Below are 20,494 nucleotides of genomic sequence, written 5' to 3' on the forward strand. Positions count from 1 at the left end.
CTTTACAAAGAAACAAGCAGAAAACCATCTGTGGTAACTAATTGCTAATTTAAGGACAAAAAGGCGTTTAAACTTAAAGCACTCGTCAACAATTGCTTAGGGTGGTAGAGTAGGTCTATAAGTAGCATTAGGTTTATTTAAATATAGGTATATATACCTTATATATATATATATATATGGTTATGTACAGGGGAGAGTGTAACGTTCTCTTTGCGGGTCCATGTTAACATTTTTATAGTAATTGTTATCTTTAACGTTATCGTTATTGTTATGGTTAGTGTTAAATTCAAAATACAAGCTCCAAGTGGTTTTAATATGAATGATACGACTTATCTAATAAATAGTTCGGTTTCCTTGGGGGAGGCCATTAAGTTGATTTTGGACGTGTTCTTACTAGTGGTTTTTCCATCTTTTGGTTAATTTTTTTAAGTGCGGAAGTGAGTGCCTCACTGAGCAATTCAAGTTGCGGGGTACTTCGAATACAGCATACCCCGCATTCACCTGGCTTCCAATTCGACTCCAAATGCTGGTGTGGCTTCCATACAATCTAAATCCCTTCCATTCCTTTGCCCAAACACTCTCTTCAGCATCTTCTGGCTTTTGGAAACATTAGGGTATTGTGCATTAAGGTACTTTGGAGGCGTGGTCTCTCAAATGCTATAATGCCCTTACGCCGACATCGTCTTGACCGTGGACGACACACCGGACGTGACCATTGCCTTGGCGCTGCGCGCCACCATCGTCCGGATGCGTTCCTGGAGATAATCACAGATGGAGGTGTACTTTTGCTGGTGCGCCAGCTGCAGGGCCGTCAGACCGTCCTGGTTCTTCAGCAGGACATCGCTGCCGGCGGCCACCAGCTGCTTGCAGACGGTCATGTGGCCAAACATGGCCGCGGCATGCAGTGCGGACTCCCCGTTGGGCAGCTGGCCAAGATTGGGGCGGTATTTGAGCAGCACGGTAATGACGGCGGCGTGACCCTTGTGGGCCGCCTTGAAGAGGGGCGTGGCGCCGTCGCAGCGCACGGTGTCCACATTGGCGCCATTTTGGAGCAGCACCTTGCAGATGTGATCCTGGCCCATCTGGGCGGCTATCCATAGGGGCGTGGCGCCGTCTATCCGCTTGATATCGATCTCGGCACCAGCCTGTATCAGCAGCGCCAGAACTGTGCGATGGCCATTCTGGGCGGAGATAAATACCGGCGTGGCTCGATCCTGCCGAGAAATTGGTACCCCGTTAGATTATTTCTCGAGCGGATCGCGGAGTACTCACCTTCATGTGCGCATTCACATTCGCTCCGCAGTCCAGCAGCTCGCGAACGATCTTCACGTGCCCGCCCTGGCAGGCCACAAAAAGGGGCGTGCCGCCATCCGCGGAGGGCGTGTCCACGCTGGCGCCCGCCTTTATCAGGATCTTCACCACGTCCAGGTGACCGCCTTGGGCGGCAAAGAAAAGGGGCGTGGTGCCCGTGAGACGACGCGAGTTTGGATCGGCTCCCTGATCGAGCAGCTCCATCACGCAGTAAGTGTGACCGCCGGCAGCAGCCAAAATCAGCGGGGTGGTTCCATCCTGGAAATAAGATCGTCAATATGAAAGTAATCTAAAGAGGTTTAGATATAAGAGGAGCACGTTTATAAAGATATATCTGGACTGATAGACAACTTTGCTTATAAAAGATACATATGGTAAGTATATTTCACTAAGGCAAGCTTTTGGTTCACAAATTTCTCTTGCTATAAATCAAGAGACAAGTTATTCGGTCAGTTAGTTATAAGCTGGTTATAAACTGTAGAAAAACATTCCTTCTATTGTACGTGTGTAATTTTTTGGCCTATTAATAGCGAAAAACCCGTGCAAAATATAGTGTTTTATCATACATTTTTTTTCCAACTTTCCTATAAAAAATATGAGGTTTTTACTTAACCACAATCAAAATATAGCTCCAAATATGGAATGTCATACCTCGTTGTACTCGTAATGAAATTCTCTTTCGAGTGGCATTCACAGTTTTCAATGTGAAATTTTGTCAATTTTCTCAAAAAATCATGATGGTACGTACCCCTTACAAAAAGTGAAAAAAATTGACCAAAAATGAATTTTCAAAAATCAGCAAAAACTTGATATGGAAAGTTAGTTTAGCTCATAAGCTTTAAAAATCAGTCATTATTTCATCTCTGTGACTCTTTTACGCCCTCTTATGACCAAAAAACCGTAGAAAAAGGCATAATTAGTCACAATAATTTAACAAAGAGAATTAAAGCGAAATCAAGGTCATAAAATCTTTATTTATATGATAAAACAAATTCCCAATCGAATTACGTTTAAGCTAACACTCGTCTGACTTTACAAATTCGCCATTTACGTGTGTTTCAACTACAAAGCGATAAATTGTTTAATTGTCTAATTGGCCATCAAATGATTTGAATAGCAAATTGCGATTAGTTTCACCAAGTCAACGCTTAATCGCATCGTGCGGATTTGCATGCAACTCGGACACGTCAAAAACCAAACAGAGGAAAAACAACAGCAGGGGAAATTGAGGCATGTCCCAGAGGGAAAACCGCGCCACAACTCGCAAATCGCTCTCGATGCACTCGGTCTGCATCCAAATGGGGGAGTCACGTAGTGCCCACCCTACCCGCGGTCTTTTGCAGACCAACTGGCATTATAGTTTATATATAGAAATAAATATATATATTTATATAGAAACACAATGGCACACTGCCCCCGCAGCCCACTTTCCTTTCAGTTGGACTTGAGTCCATGCTTCGCTGAGTGGCCAGCGAAATTTAATTTCAATTTTCATACACTAACAAAAAGAACTACTCAATGGGCAAAGTGTTTAGAAATAACAGTTGGAAATAGTGGTCAACAAAATCTTTAAAATACAATACTACTGAACTTTTATTAACTGTAATTCCTTTTTTCATATTTAAATACCCTTTAATTGCTAGAGTATCAAAACGCCGTCTGTTTCCATTTGAAAACTCAAAGATTATTGCTGTTGTTTCAGTCGCTTGTAAGTTTGCTGCATTTTTCGTTTTCTTTGCTAATTGGTGCGTACCAACTTGGCAACGACGTGTTAACTGATGTTTACCTGTTAAAGGCTTTAAAAATTGCTTTGTTTTTGTCTAAAATTTCGTAATAATTCACTGACAGCACTTCGAAGTCGCATGTGTCATGCATTGCCGATTGCATGTTCAAAACTAAAGTGCATTTAACCGAGTTTATATAACCAAAGTCATGTAATCTGTGCAAACTGATTTAAATGCTTTCCATAACTTACCTCATCCTTGCAGTCCACGTGCACCTTGCCGCTGTCCAGGACGCGAAGAAGGGCCACCTCATCTCCCCTCATGGCTGCCATGTGCAGTTGCACATCCGAGGGCGTCTCCTTCTGTTGCCACCAAATCGAAATCGAAAACGGAATCAAATCAATTAAAAAAAAAGTTATCAACTAGCCCTGCAGCAGCTGTCGAAATGGAGAGATATTCGAGGCAATGATACCCATGCCCCTGGCTTCCTTTCCAAAGTTCCCACCCGGTTGCCACTTCATAGCTTCCCCAATTTGGGGCGCCACGTGGGGAAATTACTCTTCCTGTGTGCAGTAATTAGGGTCAGAGCAGTGACTGCAAAAAAAAGTTACTTCGCAGCGGATGTCGTGCCGCATTGAATGCAATTTTCCCGAAATGAAACCCAACCCTCAGATGGGCAGGGTTAAACAATGAAACGCAATTTTTGATTGCAGAGGGCGGCTTACAGGTGGTATGAGTAATATGTGTCCATGTTTAAGTATTTATGTTTTTGAAAACCCGAACGCGGGTTAACTGGCTTGTAAATTTCATTTGAGCTGAAGGAGGAAATGCAATGAATATTTTTTCCAGCAAAATGTGGTTGAAATGTCAACATTGCGTTAATGAAGCGAATTAAGTGGCCCAGATGTGCACGTGTGTGTGTGTTTGCCTTAGTGTTTGCTTTTTAGCCAGGTTTCTGTCATTGATGAAGTGGTCTTAAGCACCTGTTGAAAGGCAACGACAAGTGAAAAACCCTCGCATGATAATGATAATGACGTGACTCAAGTTGCCAGGTTGCGAGGGGAACAATGCAAATGCTGCTGCACTTTGAAGTGACATAATGACAATGAAGACGGTGATGCCATCGTGATAATCACGTTCCCGATGATGACGACCAAGATTTGCATATTTGCGAGTAGCAGCAGGTGAGAAACACTTTTAAAGCTTCTGACATAATCTGCGCAAAAAGATCTGATTTCAAACCATTGAACTCTTGCAATTTCCTTAATAAAAATCTGTGCTTATGTCTTATAATGTTCTAAGTGTCTTTAAATCGTAGTTGTAGTTGCCAAAGCTATTAAAATATACTACATATAAAAATAGTTCGTTTATTAAGTTTTCCCCATCAAAAGAGCCATCAAACTCGATCCGGTTGAGTCAATTAAGTGGTATATAGGTCAATACTTGAGCATTTACTCACCTTAAGCGACATGCCTGCGGCTCCAAGCTCTCTCGTCTGTTTGGTCTATTTTGTGGCTCTAGAAGCGATTGCACCTGCTTACAAGCCCGTTTCCATTGACCGATTTTCCGAACTGTAACGCTGCTGCACCTCCGCCAGCAGCAACAACGACTTCTGGCCAACTATACAGCTATATAGCTATATAGCAACGAGATCGGCTGGCAAGTGGCACCAAATCAAATCAAAGGAGAACCAGCAGCCGCACCAACAAGAGCGGTCAACTTCAGATGCGGCATCATTGTCCAAGTGCGATTCCCAGTTCCAAGTTTAATTCCAAGCGACCAGTTCCCAAAACCCAAGAGCACTGCAAATTGTAAAGGGGAAAAGGCACGGGCCGCATTAAAATTAAGTTGCTGCGGATATAACAGGTTTTCGTTCTCCAGAGTTTAGAATTATAGTGCCGAAATGTAGGAGAAAGAAAAGCTGTAAACTCATTGGGATGAGTTTCGCGAAAAAGGCTGCAAGTTTTAAGCTCTAGTGAAAGGAGAAACTTTAAATTAGCCGCGTTTCTTCTAGCAATTCTGTTTAAATTTGTTCTTTAAGATTACAAAAAACGTACCTATAAATTTATTTCTTTAAAATCGCAATACTCGTGCCTATAAATTTTCCTGCCAGTACGAACAACAATATACGCATTTAGCTAAGCGCATCAACACCAATTTAATATTTCATTGAGGGGCAAATTGAATTTCCCGCAATCGACAAGGCTCCCTTAAAGCAGAATGCCTTTAAAAGGGCCATAAAAATTCAGTGTTTGAAGAGGTTTCCTATATTGCACATGAGTGCTATTAATTTTATAAGGCCTCACAACTTTTCCCCCCCCTTTAATGGATTCCCTTTTCTTGTAAGGTAAAGACTTTGTATAGTTTTTTGCAACTCATGCGATTTCCCCTGTTGCAACAGCACAACAATTATTAATTTTTTTGCATGCTGTAATTTCTCCGTTGTTAATAGGAACTCCCCTTGGAAATTGACAGGCGGCATCTCAGATCGGAGCTGACTTGGCTCAATCAACACGCAACAAGCCAGTCACAAAGTGAAGCATTTTCATTTTCATGTTCATTTTCTTTTCTTTTTTTTCTGGGCTCTTACTTTGTGGGCACATTGCTTTATTAATTGCATTTTATGCAGCCGCACTTTTTTTTATGATTTTCTGATTTTCTTCTGTGCTTCTTGCCTTTTTTTTATGAGCATCATGGTGATGTTTCCCTTGTGCCTTTCAACTTTTGACCTAGAAAGTGTTTTAGTTTTTCGGACTTTCCTCATGCGGCTTTTCATCATCATCGTCTTCTTGGACAGGCGGCACGCAATGTGTGCTGCTGACATCATGAGTTCAGAGTTTTCTTTGCTGAGTACGACTACTTAATTGCCCTATTCACATAATTTTCAGAGGGCTTTCCATTTGGGAATATATCCCAAATTTACGGTTTAAACGAAAATTCCGTTAAGAAGGGCTTATATAGAGCCGTAACATTTTAGCACCTTTTAAGCCCGAAGGTGCTTTAAAAAGTCATTAAAAATGAATTCAAATTACAAATGCTGATGTGTAATATCAGCAGTAAGCTTCTTACCAACTACGTAGGCTAAGTACAGATATGCCAGCTAACTGATATAATATCTGTAATATGCGATACCTCTTATGTTACTGGGTGATATCTACTGATTAGATTGTTTTGGCAGCCACTTGTAATTTGGTTGAATTTAATGATCAATAGGTTTTTAAGAGACTGGTCACTATGGGTGGACTTTAACATAATTTATCTAATGTATTTTGTAAGCACCACGATTAGTTTCACTTTCATTTCGTTTCATTTACTATTTTGCCACTTTATTATGGGTCTCGGGATCTTTGCTGTCTTGTATAGGTGCTTATAAATAGCATCTCACGTTATCATGATCTCATTTCATTTTATCTTTTTGCTCTCAACTGAACTGGGCTGCTCGCACACAGATTATGCAAAAATATCATAATTTGCACACAGAAAAGGTCAACAGGCAGGCCAACCACTTGTGAAATCTCACCTCAAGAAGTTTCAGGCCCAAACACACAACAAACACAATAAACAACTAACAACAATAAGGCAAAAGTCACGCCGTTTGGGAATTTTGAAATCAAGCGACGCGAAGTGAACCGATTGCTTCAAAAGTTGGCGAGCAACTGAGAAAGCTAAATACGAAATCCGAAATCAGAAGTGAGACGCAGCTTTTTTCTGCTCTTACCCTGTAATCGCTGTCTATATGGAGTGATGGAATCATGGCACTCTGAGCGAAGGAACTGGTTTGTAAATATAAAAGTATCTTTTCAGGTATCTTAAGGTTTCTGTATTTTAACCACAAACGAAATTGTTGATTTACTTTGCCCGCATTGAGGGGTATTTGCAAGTCGATACCAAACCACCTAAACTGACTGGCGATCGCTCTGTGGCAAGTGCGGCATGCAACCCAAGTCCATTGAGACTGACCCCTCAAGTTGAAAGTTCATTGAGTGAGCGACGCCTATAAATAGGCAACGTGGACTGTAAATTCCGCGACATGGCGCGCGATGAAAACAATGCCGACCAGCCGCACACACACGCGAAGTGGCAATAAAAGTGCGGGGGGGGCTAACAGTATCCGCATCCATTGACGAAAATCGCTGCTGACATCGAGCGAGGTCAAAGGGCAGTCCCACCCAGCAAAGGCGAATCACTGGCTGATTGTTGCAAAATCAATACTCACATGCTGAATTAGTAAGTCGGTGCAATGAGGAGCTTGCGAATAATATATTGGGGCACTCTAATGGGAGCCATTAACTTGATGCGCCCCTAAATATGCAATAGAATTTTCCCGACGCGAAATCTGCAGCCTTCGCTTAGGCCTTCGAAAGTGTGACCAGTTGCTGCGTGCTGGAATATGTATCTAATTTGTAATTCATCAGAGTTTGGTATCCTCCGCTTAGGCGGGAAAATAAATACCAAGCGATGGGGATCATGGATAGTTTAAAACTATCTTTATGTTGCTAACAAGACTCCTTTTTATTATCAAATATATTTTATTGCAGAGTAAAAATTATACCTTACTTATTAACCTAAAGAGAATGGAAATATTTTATAAAATTTATATTAAAAAAAAATACCACGCACTTGGCAAGCTGGTCATCCCAAAGCGAAGTACGCAAAACTTCCGGCAGGGGGCGCCACACGCAGCGCAGCCAACTTCACGTTCAACTGTCATTTCTTTCTCTTTTTCGCCTCCACCGACGAGTTGCGGTCGCTAGATTTGTAAATTTCTACAAAAAAGTGAGTAAACCAGCACTGGCCATTACCAAAACTTGATAAAAAGCAATCTAATTGTGTCCTTTACCTTTCAGCCCAATAAAATGGAGAACGACGCCGGTGAGAATGTTGATCTGTACGTGCCCCGCAAATGGTAAGTGAAACACGTGTTCCCCGCGCAATTCGCCGAACGGATTACTGACCAACTGATACCCTTCCCTGTAGCTCGGCGTCCAACAGGATCATCCATGCCAAGGACCACGCCTCCGTGCAGCTGAGCATCGTTGATGTGGACCCCGAGACCGGTCGCCAGACCGACGGCTCCAAGACCTACGCCATCTGCGGCGAGATCCGTCGCATGGGCGAGTCCGACGACTGCATTGTGCGTCTGGCCAAGAAGGACGGCATCATTACCAAGTGAGTTTGAGCTACAGTCCCTGGAATGGACATCCATTAATCGCCTTTCTTCCCTTTGCAGGAACTTCTAAGCGTGGCGTATCCATACCTAGATTTTGATTTGGTAATAAAGCGATTTCCCTTTGTAATTTAACGTATAACGTTCGCAATTGTGTTATTTACTTTTGGCGTACACAATGGAATCCATATTCGGTGGCAGTTTAAACAAGGATTAAGAAATACTTTGTGTGCTGTTTTCCAATGGGATTTTTTAGGAATTTACAATTGTGCACCAATTAATTTGCTATTTGGATAATTTCGTCTATGCTATAATAGCATTTGTTATGTACTACGACTATCAAAATACAGCAATCCTAAGTCGAAACACTTAAGTATTGCTGCTGAATCGAAAAACCGATGCATATTTTATAAAGACAAATTAATTACTGTTTATTTGCCAAAAATAAAATCCTATTGGTAGAAATGCTATATAATAATAATCAGCTGCAAAGGATTAATATGTTTTTGATTGTCATCCAATTCTGTACAAACAAGTATGCAATTTTCAATTGTGGTTCCGCAAAAAGCATAAACAAATTTTAAAACTTGCTGCCTAGTATGACCGTTGGACGAAACAAATAATTCCGATTTTGTGGATGCGAATTTTCGAGAGCGATGCAATCGATAGTGCGATCAATGCTTGGCCACCTCTAGTTCGGCAAACGTGGCCACACTGCAAGTCCAGAGCTCGAGTGATTTTCATCGCGTCGCGAAACGAAAAAGATATATATTAAATTTGCGAGGCATAACAACCATTATCCCATTCCTGGGGGCCAAAAGTGACGGTGCTGTTGTAGTTGTAGTAGTTTAGGACACAAACAGTCGGCTGGTACGAGAACAAGACGTTAACTGGAATCCAATTGGAAACGGGAACTGCGCGTCCTTAAAAATATGTGACAAAGAACAACAAAGCCAAAAAATTGTTTAGCAACTTGCCCAATTACAAGAATATTTAAGTGATGCAATAGCATAACCACTTCACCACAGAAGCCACAGGAATCTGGACAGTATTAGGCGAACTTCGTAACTCGCATATTTCCGCAAACAGTACATGGTGAGTAGTTGCCTTCCTTACGAAGCATTACGTATGTATGTACAAATGTATATGCATATGTATGTACATTGTTGTGCACCCCAAACAAAAGCATAATAATCCCCTTACTTTTCGCTGAGTTTTCAATTCCCGCATTGTCGCGTGCTGAATTCCTGACTCACTAACGAGCGATTCCAGGTGCACGGTCTTCGGTTAGATTCATAAGCACCACATTGGTGAAAAATATATATTTCTAATTACACTATCTATAGAATGTGGCGGTCTTAGAAGTGATTTTCGCAATTGGCATTGATTACTTTTATGGTGTTTCTGATATAAGTCTGCTGTATCTTACCTCAAAAAATTAAATAATATATTACCATATGTATCGTTGCCAAAAACCAACCCTATAACCGCCAATAACAATATACAATATAAATAAATAGGGACGGACAATTGCTTACATAAAACCTTGACATTTAGGTGTGCTGCTTTGCTCCACTGTGCGCCGCCCACTTTCCGCCCCAGTGCACTTGCACCCAAAATGCACTCAATTTGCACCGGGCGCCTCTCTTTCTCTCCTTCCCCCACCCCCTGCTCTTTGCCGCGCCATTCGCCATTAGTAACGGCTTTCAAACATTCAAACACACAGACATGTGTGGCGACGTGCACACACACACAGATGCAAAAGCCCACCTACATTCACCCAAATTTGTTGTTGTTGCCTGTGCGCTCTCTTTGTTGTTTTTGCCGCTCTCCCATATGATTTTTATCATATTTAGACACAGAAAAACGACGAAGAAGAAGGTGAACGTATCTACGTGTCCGCAAATAAATATCTACTGTCTGTTTGCTTGCACTCAAAAGTTGATTGGCGAGTACAGGGAACCCTTGCTTTCAATGACAAACGGTCATTAGAGGACTGCTTCTGCATGACGAAGATTTTTTTAAGGCGCTGAATTCGTGGCACAAAACTTTCTGATAAATTTGTTGTGATATCAAATCAAAAGAACGATTAGCACATTTTTCTTTTGAATAAAGTTTTCTCTTCCTATGAATCGTTGATGTGAAACATTCCAATAAACAAACCGCAAAGCGTAGGCTCTAGAGAATTCGCTGCGATATAATGTGTACCCAAAGTAAAATATGCGATAAGCAGTTTTTAAGGTTTTGAAAAATATTTCTTTTTATTTATTTTGATTTTGGTAAAATTGTGTATATTCCACTGTGTTTTCTCCGTGTCTTTTCACTTCGCCAATCGACACGCAATGCCGAAGCATTTCATTTAAAAGTGATTCAATCAGTTTAATTGATTGCACTCGTTGTGTGATATTTTTAGGTAGCTCCATGAATAAGTAAATATGTCAATGTTTTTGTTTACACTCATGATTTGTCTGCAACGCTCGCAATTTTCCCGGGTCAGCGCAAGCGGTCAAATTCTGCGCACTTCTTTGCCAATATATGTACATTAATTCGCTTACATTGCTTACATTGATCACACGACACGACTCGCATTTCCCAGTCGCGATGCCACGCGCTAGAAGGCAACCTTTTCAGGGAAGGGGCATCTGCCCAAGTAATGTAGGCATGTAGCCTCTGAGAATTTCGAATGCAAATGTATTCAGGTAATTCCGTATTTCGTATTCCGTATAAATGGAAGCGTCGCCTTTTGGTTGGGAAAAGCTGAGGAGACGCGGTAGAAATTCGGTTTGTTTGTAGGTTAAATTTTGAGCTAATTCATTAACCTTTTTCAAGGACTTTGGGGGGCTCAACCCCTTGGAAACTACGTCTTGGGATTCTCAAACGTTAGATGCTATATTTAATTCATGGAATGGACTCAAAAGATTTTTACCACAGTTAGTTTCCTAGGAATAGCCTTCAAGAATCTCGAAAGTTTGCAATTTATATGAGGACATCAATGGATTCTTTGCGTAGCTTCAGCAGTGCGATAGACCACTTTTTAAGCCATAAATTATGCAAAGATACATACATACATATAATTTTGTTATTACCACCCTCTTGTTTGTGACCTGTTTAGCTTTCTTTTGCTTTCGAGCAGCCTTGTGGGTGACTTACTCTTGTTTTATTTTCCGATGGCTCAGCCTCTGGACGTGGGGCTTAAATATTCATTTGTGACACACATTTGGCAATCGAGTATATGGCTAACATCAGCGCTTCTCTTTCAGCTTACGCTTAGCACAACTTAGTGGGTCACAGTTTGCACTCATATTCCCCCACAAATAGGGCTCCAAAAACCGTAGCGCTCAAATGGATACTTTGTAAGTACCTAGAAACAGGTGTTTGTTATCCCCTAAACCATTAAAAACGCATGACTTCTTTATTTTGTACTTAAACTGCATGGAAATGTTTTTTTTTATAGTAGTTTCTAGTTTTGCTCGCTGATTTATTACAGTTGTGGATAAACAATTATATAGCTAATTGCAAAATCGATTGAGCTAAAACATTTATCTTTGCTGCCCCGGTATAATGGCCACGTGAATTCTAGAATTTGCGTAATGTCTGAAATAATAATGCAATTACGCCGCATTAAAAAATCGTTGGCCATTATAGAGTTTTAGTGGTCTCATTCGCAGTATTTTTAAATTATACCAGGTCTAGGTAGGAAAAGTATCGTCATAATGCGCCAAATTGTGAATCAAATTTGCAGATAAAGGTCAGCAGCACCGACTTTTCATTCGTAACTATAATTACTTCGAAGACAACGACAGTGATAGGAAACCCAAGTTCCGTGACATCATAATTACCTGCTAGTAATGTTTTAAGGGGTGATAAGAATGGGCGTCGCTCTACTCAGCTATCAAACTTTACTATCTTTTGGTAAATTCAATTAAAGTGTATTTTTTTCCTCTTGTGAATCTCAATTTTTTACTTGGAAATGAATCACCTTGCAATTAAATCAAATGTTGTTGTAAATTACAAGTGAGTCACGCCCATCATAGTTCACAAGATACTAGTTAGTCATGCTATTTAATGGTGCAAAAACATGGGACAACTTTTCGGAAAAATGGCTTACATATGAGCCATACTATAATATTTGCAACCCAATCAGAATCAACCGCATATAAGCTGACAATATTGGTTACTGTCCACGTTTAACTGGCTTAAAACCGGTTGATTGCCGGCTACTTTTCTATAAACTAGAAGCAGAGACTTTGTTCGCTAATATATGAAAATTTTTGTTTGTTTACTTTGAGAAGGATTTAATTTGTCGTGGCTTTCCACAAAATTGGTTGCAGAATATTCATTCTCTCCATAGTAAACACGATTAGCAACTCGAAAGTTTCACGTTTCATGGGCTCGAATAATGTCTGTGAGATTATTTCGTTTTCCCTTTAATGAACGCTAATGACGGCTAAATGGAAATTAATTGAGTTATGTGCGCCGAACTAGCAAACTTTTTTTTTTTGCTCCTGGGACCGCTTTCCAGTTAATTCAGCTTTAATTTGAAGGTCGTGAGCTGGCATTTCGAGTAGCACTCAGTCATTTGATCAATTTATTATCAATCAATTCAACGAGACGCCTCACGTAGGCCGAAAACAGCATTTAAAATGCAAATATTCTTTGGCTCGTGTCGCAGTTGTGCAATTTTCACTAGCTTACTTGCCTTCGGTACGTCAAACCTTTGAGTATAAATAAGTTTTGCTATCTCAAGGAATTAGCCGCTCCTTTCTTGTTACCAAATTATAGTCCCAAAACTTTCCTCTTGTCAACTCGCCCTTTCGGCCAAATGAGTATTATTATTCGTTCAGCGGTTTTCAAGCACTTACTATAATTTTGTTTATGGGCGTAACGGACACGCCACTTCTATATACATTGTAAAGTACGGAATTCTTTATACTTTCTACTTAATGGAAGTCGCAGCAATTAGTAGCTTATTAAATATTCTATGTCGGGAGATTCACTTATATGTTTGTACATACGAGCACCTTAGAAGCGTAATCAAATTAAAATTACCATGCATTATTTGAGGCACAATTATGGAGACGAGCGAGCCAAATGGCGTGCAGTCCAAAAGAACCTACTCTAAAGTGGGCTAGACCCTAGACTCAGGAAAAAAAACACGGGGAGTACCTGCTTATAAAGGCTGTCGTGACGTGATCAACTTTATGTGTTTGCACTCTCGGTGCGTGTAAATAAAACACGGCAAACCCGCAACGTATCGCCGCCAAGCGTTCGTTCAACCAGAGGCCCTGAGCTTGGAATCCATCTCTGAGTTATAAGTAGCTCCATCTATATCTATATATATTTGAGTCTCTCCAGAGAGCTAAAAACTACAAGCTGTGAAAACCTGTTGAAAAGCACTCAGCTGCGGGCGTTGGAAAACTAGTTTCGCACATTGAGCACTTTGTACCTTTCTTTCTGTCGAATAAAAGTTGTTTAGGTGCTTAGGTGCAGGGGAGTCACACTTTTGATTGGACAGCATGGGCGGGTTGAAAAGTTGATCTAAGGCACCAGAATTATTAGAAGGAAATATTATCAATCTTATAACCACATATTTAATCACAATTGACATGACAATGAATTTAACAGTTTATGGTTGACTAGCAACCATAACTTTTAGCAGGAACAACTAAGTGCTTTGCACTTGAAGTTAATAGCTATTAACCCAGCGACTTGTTTGTATAATTATACTTCCGTTCCTGCTGCAATCGCTGTTTAAAAATAATAAATGCTGCAATAGCTGTTTAACAATAATTAATGCCTTCCTGGATCCATGCATATTTACGAGTACTCACTGCTAAGCCATTATGGAATTCAAATATTTGATCGCAGGAAGCATTGTTTGCTTAATTGCTCAAAGGGATAGGCTGTTAGTCCATGTGGCGAATTGAATTTATTTCCATTTCCCAAAACTGACGGCTGGATAAAAAATTGCGAGAAATTTGCTTGTTTGTTTATGGATACATTTATTAAGCCCAAAGCGGACGAGCCGCCGACTCGTGATGGAAATTAATTGCCGACTTGCTGGTGGGTTAATAAAGAATTCGAGTACGCAGCACTCGAAGAACTCGCGGTAGGCGATACTCACTCAAAAGTGCGAGTGGAAGAGCACCAGAGAGTCGGAGACAAACTTTGAGTGGCATATATAGACTCACGACCAGGGAGGATCGACTGTAAATGTACTCACTTCAGTCTGAATACTTTGCGAGTCGGGCGCTGATCGTTCAGATCGTCCGGATCGCTTGTTTCTACTAACTAATCGCATATGTGCAGTGGCTGGCTGGCAGTCGGGCAACTCATAAATATATCGCGTATTCTGTTTACTTTCTAGTGCTATTTTTGTTACAATACGAAAGAAGATAGTGCTGACCCGGAATATATATATATACATAAAAGCTAAACTATTGGATATGTCCGCCTCGCGTCTGCATTTTCTGGTTACCCATGACGATCATCATCGTCTGTGCCACAAATGAAACCGAAAGCGAAACGCAGAAAACGCATTAAATTTATTACAATGGTGGGTGACTTTAATCGCACCAACTGGGAATTACATACGTGTATTTCAATATTTCCGCTCTAATAAATTTTCGCTGACAACTACAGGCATCGCACTTTGACCGAAATAATGACAAATAAAATGCAGGCTATGCAGGCAGATGTTTTCTTATCATAATCCAAAAATATTTCAATTATATTTAATCATGACGTAATAAAAATTATAGCCCATAAATATAGAAGATTGTTACCTGGAAATTTTCAAAGTAATCTTGAAATACTTCTTGAACTATACAAGTTTCTTATCACGAAACTCAGCCAATACAATTCTGTTATATAGTCAATTAATCATTATTAAATTAAGGGATATTACTAACTTTCAGGTGAATGAGTCATTGAATTAGTATTCCCTATAAAGTGCCATTCCTTTAAGCTGCTTTTAGTTTTTAGATAAACTTCTTCTCCTGTGCAAAAGCTCCACGTTCCATTTGAAAACGCTCTCTAGCTCTCTAGTTGGCTTTGTCTTTGACTTTTGACTGGCTTTATCTTATCGCCAGTTTGTCGCCGTCAGCAAAAAGCTAAACTAATACGCTCGACTAAAATGGAAAAAACAGCCAAATGGGTGTGCAAATGCATAACCTTAACACCTTATTTATGGTTTGTTAGCCGGCTCACTTCATTATTTGTTTTCGGCCTAAAATGGATTTTCCAATATGGCAACGCATGATTTATGAAGACATTTCCGTCTACAAAGTTTCCGCTTGTGCTGGGATTAATTAAATAGAAAATCGACCATTTTTTTGGACGAAAGTAACCCTTTTGGTTGGGCATCTGTGCGTTGAGCAACGCCTCTAAAAATACATTTATTTTAGAGATTTATAGTATAGAATCTTTTGTTTAGGATTTGGGATTTGCTTTCCCCAAATTACCTATAAACGTTTTTCCCCTGAAGCAGGAGCACTAAATAGAGAAGCTTTTTCTAAGAAAAACTTCTTATCAATGATAAAAACAATTGCGCTCCCAAACGCTACAAACGAGCAAATATATTGGCTGTGACGGCCTCAACGACCTCATAACCATTAAAAACTAATTTTGCAATTAGCGCAAAAAAGGTTTTTCAGCATCACAGTGTAATTAATATCCCAGTTAATGGGTAATAATTGTCGGTTCAATTCTTTCAACTCGTGTCCTCCGTATGTGGAAATTCATCAATGGATGTGATGAATCCACATGGAGAGAAGCATTTCAATTGGTTAATGTAGAACGACAGCTCAATGGAATTGCAGCTTGTAGCCTGTCCCAATGTTGGATTGTGGATTGGTTTTATTTCTGTATTTCATTGTGTTGTATTGTGGGTGTCAAGTTGCTGGCAGGCATTATTATCGATGCCCCAGTCTCTCGCCATTTCAGATGTCCCTCGTGTGCTTTTTGATTGATGGACGGGCTGCGCTGTGCCGGCTTAGAATCGTTGCTGGCATAATAATGCCAAGTGCCAGCGGGCCCAGTTTGCCAGTTTGCCCACTTCGTCCATTTACCCTCTTGAAATATTCCTCCGTATGCCATCAGCACCCTTGGTGGCTGTCAGTTGTGTGTTTGCGGTTGGACGGGGTTGATCCATTTCCATTAACGTATTTGTTTTGAGTTCAACATTTAACTAAGGACGAAGATGGTATCTTCTCAGATATTACATTATTAACAACTATACCACTTTGAGTTTATTGAATTAGCTTCTTTTTTTGTAAAAGATATTTATATTCTTCAGCTTGTAGAAAACAAACCAGTAGTTAGTTATACCAGCTAGTTGTCAGCCTATTTCTTCTATAGATTCATGTGCATGCTTTGTAAAACAAAGAAAGCAAGATACATTTGTCGAGTACCCCTAATGCCCCCATTGCCCTGGGTCGGCTGTGCAAACATTTGCATTTGCTTTTAGAGCGAGCAGCCGCCCAGACAACGAATTCAATGTTTATTTAAATGACACCCGTTGGCTCCACGCGGCGGGCATCTTGCTGTTAGATGTTTGTTGGTTTGCCCAGTTGATCCAGCCAAGCAATCGATTTGCGCCGCCTCGATGTATTAATTAAGATGTCTGTTCGCTGTTATTTGCAGTTGATTTAGCATAGGATGCTGCCCAGCCTGGATACCTTAATGCGTTGCTCGAAGCGAGTTCTGCAATCGCCGCTGGAGGCGGCGGCCAGCCAGATGCGGAATGGGCACAGCAAGTCGGCTGCCGGGGGCATCTATGGTCCCTTTACGCCGGACAACGATCTCAGCTGCTCCGGACGTGGCGATTGCGTCAACAACACCTGCGTCTGCGACATTCGGTACGCGGGCAACGAGTGCGACATCTTCAATCTGCCCTACTACGCCGGCATCTCCACCGTCTTCTACGTGGTGGCCCTCGTCTCGGTCATACAGCTGCTCATCTGCATCGTGGCCGAGTACCAGCGGCTGAAGCAGCCGTCCGTACTCCGCGCCTGTCGCATCACCACCCAGAAACTGCTCTACTTCATGGTCTTTGTGGCGGCCTCGTTGCGAGGTGCCTACTTCACCACACCCGTAAGTAAAACTAATCTCACTTTGATCACACCGTATAACGTCATGAATTTCCCTGGTTTTTAGCTGGATCTGCAGCCACAATGGGCCGTCACCCTGATGTCCGCCTACTATCCATTGCTCATGACCTGCGCCTCCCTGATTGTCTGCATGTGGGCCGAGGTGAGTTCCTTGTGAGAATGAGGCAAAGATGTCAGCTATAAGTGTAAAGTAGAAAAATGCATCGAAGTCCGCAGGGATCAATCATAGCCTTCACAACCTGAGACTAGACATTTTCACCTAAATGTGTACTTTTAAAAATGAGATATCTATGGTATCAATTACTTCTGTTTGTCATAAGCCAACGATTAGATTCTAAACTAGTAAACAGTTATGACCAACAACTATTACATATCTACTGTCCAGTAATACTATACGAAAGCAAGCTCTGCAATATTTCACTGTATTCGCATCCCTAAGCCGTTTTGCACTTTAGATACAGATAACGTATCTTTGGTGCTACAAAGTTTTATAAATTTCGGTGATAAGCTAGACGAACTAGGCAGTATTTCAAGTCACGAGTCCACCACTAAGTTAAATAGTAATCAGCTAGAAAATGGCGATTGAACGGCCACCTGAAGTAGCCGTATTGGATCGCACCCGAACCCGAACCCTGAGAACTTACAGAACTGGGCTGGCTTGTGAATTTCATTATCGCGCAAAGTGCGTCCAATTGTACTTGCCATATTTCGTATCTAACGAATGCGCGATAACGAGTCGAGTGCAAATGTACCGCAGCTCGAGCCAATTTCATTGTATCTTGGGGCCTCCCGATAGGCCGGGCGCAATTAATTAAGCTGTGGGGCGAGTGTACGTACATTGGCACTTGATCTGGAATATAAATAGTAATTGCGGGCGAACTTTTAGGGGTAACCAAATCGGCGCCTGGGTACTCATTCACATTTGCACTGTTCGCCATTGCAGATCTTTCATCTACGCGACATCCGCTGGGAGAAGTCACAGTTCCTGTCGAAGAGCTTCCTCGGCTTTGTGGCCTTCAACTTCTTTTTGTACAGCCTCTTTGGCATCGAGGTCTTTAACTCGTTGATCAACTCGGAGCGTCGCGACTACGCCCACATCTTCAACGGATGCTATGCAGTATTACTGTTGATCGTGGTGGTCTTCTTCCTCATCTACGGCGTGGAGGTGTTCTTTAAGCTGCGCGGCGGCTTCGTTTACGATCAGACGGGCAAGATCCTCGGTCCCAGCGAGGCGATTGTGAATGCCTCGCAGTTGCATCAGTCGCGTTTCGGACTGCTGTCTCAGGCTGTAATGCTAATCGTGATCGTGGGCTTTCTAACTTCCGAAACTTTGGGCGACTTCTGGAAGGCCAAGTGAGTACAGGCTTTTAATTAGTTTTGCAGCTGTGAATTTTACTAAGAGCTTTACATTTTGTCACTCCAAAGGGTTCCTGTTAACTCGCGCAACTGGCATGACATCATTTTTCGCATAGCCGAGATCGGTGTAGCCCTCTGGTTTCCCTGCTGCCTTTGGAACTCGATGGCTCCTGAACAGCTCTGGATTCTGAATCCCCGCAAGCTTCTATCCCGCCAAATCGATCCATCGATACCCACTCTCAATGCGGAGACCAACAAGCTGTCGCCCGAGGAGGGTCAGTCGTTTTTAACCAAGAAGGATTGCTGGATCTGCTACGACTCCGATAAGCCAGAGCCACTCATCCAGCCATGTCGCTGCACTGGCGACGTTAGCTCCGTGCACCACGAGTGTCTCAAGCGCTGGCTGGTGGAGAGCTGCAGCAATTCGGAGGCCCAGTTGTCGTGCAAGGTCTGCGGACATCCGTACGAGATCGAGAAGTCCAAAAAGTAAGTGCCATTTTAAATGGGTCACCGCGACATGGCAGTTTAACGATAAGGATTCCTAATACTTTACTTTACTTTATTTACAGACTCGAATGGGACAAGGGCTTCACCATTCAGCATTGGTCCAAGACGGTTATACTGATCACCCTGATGTGCGTGACCGGAGCCACCGCCTGGGTGGTGATCCAAATGTACGTCGATCCGCTGGTGCGCGTGATGACAGTGGGCATCGCCGTACTCATTGGCTACGTGTGCGTCAAGTGTCTGGGCGAGAACACCGTGGTGGCCTATCAGCGGGCCAAAGTCAGCTCGATCAACATCGTGACCAGCTCGGAGACGGAGAAGCTGCACACCATTTGCGAAGAGGTCAGCGCCAGCACCTCCGCAGGGGCGATTCGAGCGGGAGCTGCGTCCTAAGAGGCTATCAGACACAGCAACCACACACATCAGCTGAACTTACAGACATTACAACTTACTTACCTAGTTTAGCATGCGTTTTGCACAGGTTTTGCTCAATGCTCAATTATTAGTTTACACATCACACGCGAGGTGGGTCCTAGCACCCGCCTCCCTATCCTCAACCGTGTACATAGGTTTAAATCTCTAGTGAGTAGCCAGAAGAGTAGCGAAAAGCGTTTCGATTAGCGAGTCAATTTTGTCTCTCAAATTATCATGCAGATTTCCAGAAGCAAAGTGTATTACAAGAAGCCAAATATTATGTAGAATAAGTGTAGGTCAGTATCAATTGCGAAATAGAAACAGAAAAGAGAACATCCTGAGATTATGATTATAACGAGTTGCCAAGTAGCCTGAAGAGCGAAGAAGCTAAAAGATAGTGCTTCGATGCGCCAGTGAGTCAGTCCATGCTGATTTATAGTTTATAGTTTTTTATTTACAAGTAATTTATGAAAGCATTTTGATTTCCTCCATTTCATTTTCGGTTTCATCCAGGGATGCAAACAAAAAGCAAGCAAAACACCAGTACTTGGCGAATATTAAATTAAGCAAAGATGTTTTTTTAATTTGTATTTGATTGGAATACGTTTCTTATTACCCTTTAAGTTTACTCCTTAAGAAACTGATTTGTATAAGCTGCGCCCATATATACATACACACGAGCATATAATATATATATATATATATTTAAATTTTATTGTAGTTACTACACAAAATTTGTCATAGCAAAGAAAAACAAAACAAAATCCACAAAAGAAAAAATCCAACATATAATTTAAGTTACCATACAATTTTTGTGATAAAACTAACAAATAAAATACAATTTATAAAACTCAAACTTCCTGTGTTTTAATACCCATTCGAGTTTGCTGATATCAATTTAGAAG

The 20,494-nt window shown here is 41.5% G+C and overlaps 3 protein-coding genes across 7 annotated transcripts; 2 read left to right on the top strand and 1 right to left on the bottom strand.

The window, feature by feature from the left end:
• Window positions 1-123: 123 nt before the first annotated feature.
• LOC120458279 (ankyrin repeat domain-containing protein 29) lies at window positions 124-7,385 on the bottom strand. 2 transcript variants are annotated; one of them, XM_039645874.2, is made up of 5 exons: window positions 7,252-7,385; window positions 4,495-4,837; window positions 3,287-3,397; window positions 1,273-1,569; window positions 124-1,214 (listed from the first exon to the last, which is right to left on the bottom strand). In XM_039645874.2, exons 2-5 carry the CDS (start codon window positions 4,504-4,506, stop codon window positions 669-671), a joined length of 966 nt encoding a protein of 321 aa, XP_039501808.1. In that variant the 5' UTR covers window positions 4,507-4,837; window positions 7,252-7,385; the 3' UTR covers window positions 124-668. The 2 variants fall into 2 exon arrangements, with proteins under 2 accessions (XP_039501808.1, XP_039501809.1); XM_039645875.1 differs by lacking the exon at window positions 7,252-7,385 and adding an exon at window positions 6,556-6,683.
• Window positions 7,386-7,668: 283 nt separating this feature from the next.
• LOC120449264 (40S ribosomal protein S21) lies at window positions 7,669-8,341 on the top strand. The gene is made up of 4 exons (XM_039631650.1): window positions 7,669-7,811; window positions 7,883-7,941; window positions 8,013-8,204; window positions 8,266-8,341. Exons 2-4 carry the CDS (start codon window positions 7,892-7,894, stop codon window positions 8,273-8,275), a joined length of 252 nt encoding a protein of 83 aa, XP_039487584.1. The 5' UTR covers window positions 7,669-7,811; window positions 7,883-7,891; the 3' UTR covers window positions 8,276-8,341.
• Window positions 8,342-8,907: 566 nt separating this feature from the next.
• Window positions 8,908-20,445, top strand: LOC120452761. Of its 4 annotated transcripts, XM_039637157.2 has the most exons (7): window positions 8,909-9,297; window positions 11,463-11,555; window positions 16,846-17,295; window positions 17,359-17,454; window positions 18,256-18,665; window positions 18,738-19,154; window positions 19,238-20,445. In XM_039637157.2, the coding sequence occupies exons 3-7, from the start codon at window positions 16,861-16,863 to the stop codon at window positions 19,566-19,568; spliced, it is 1,689 nt and encodes a 562-aa protein (XP_039493091.1). In that variant the 5' UTR covers window positions 8,909-9,297; window positions 11,463-11,555; window positions 16,846-16,860; the 3' UTR covers window positions 19,569-20,445. The 4 variants fall into 4 exon arrangements, with proteins under 4 accessions (XP_039493107.1, XP_039493091.1, XP_039493083.1 ...); XM_039637173.2 differs by lacking the exon at window positions 11,463-11,555 and having other exon boundaries at window positions 8,908-9,297; window positions 18,738-19,158; window positions 19,238-19,366; XM_039637149.2 differs by lacking the exon at window positions 11,463-11,555.
• The last annotated feature ends 49 nt before the right edge of the window (window positions 20,446-20,494 follow it).

This window comes from Drosophila santomea, chromosome 2L, assembly GCF_016746245.2.
Source record: "Drosophila santomea strain STO CAGO 1482 chromosome 2L, Prin_Dsan_1.1, whole genome shotgun sequence".
Lineage (NCBI taxonomy): Eukaryota > Metazoa > Arthropoda > Insecta > Diptera > Drosophilidae > Drosophila > Drosophila santomea.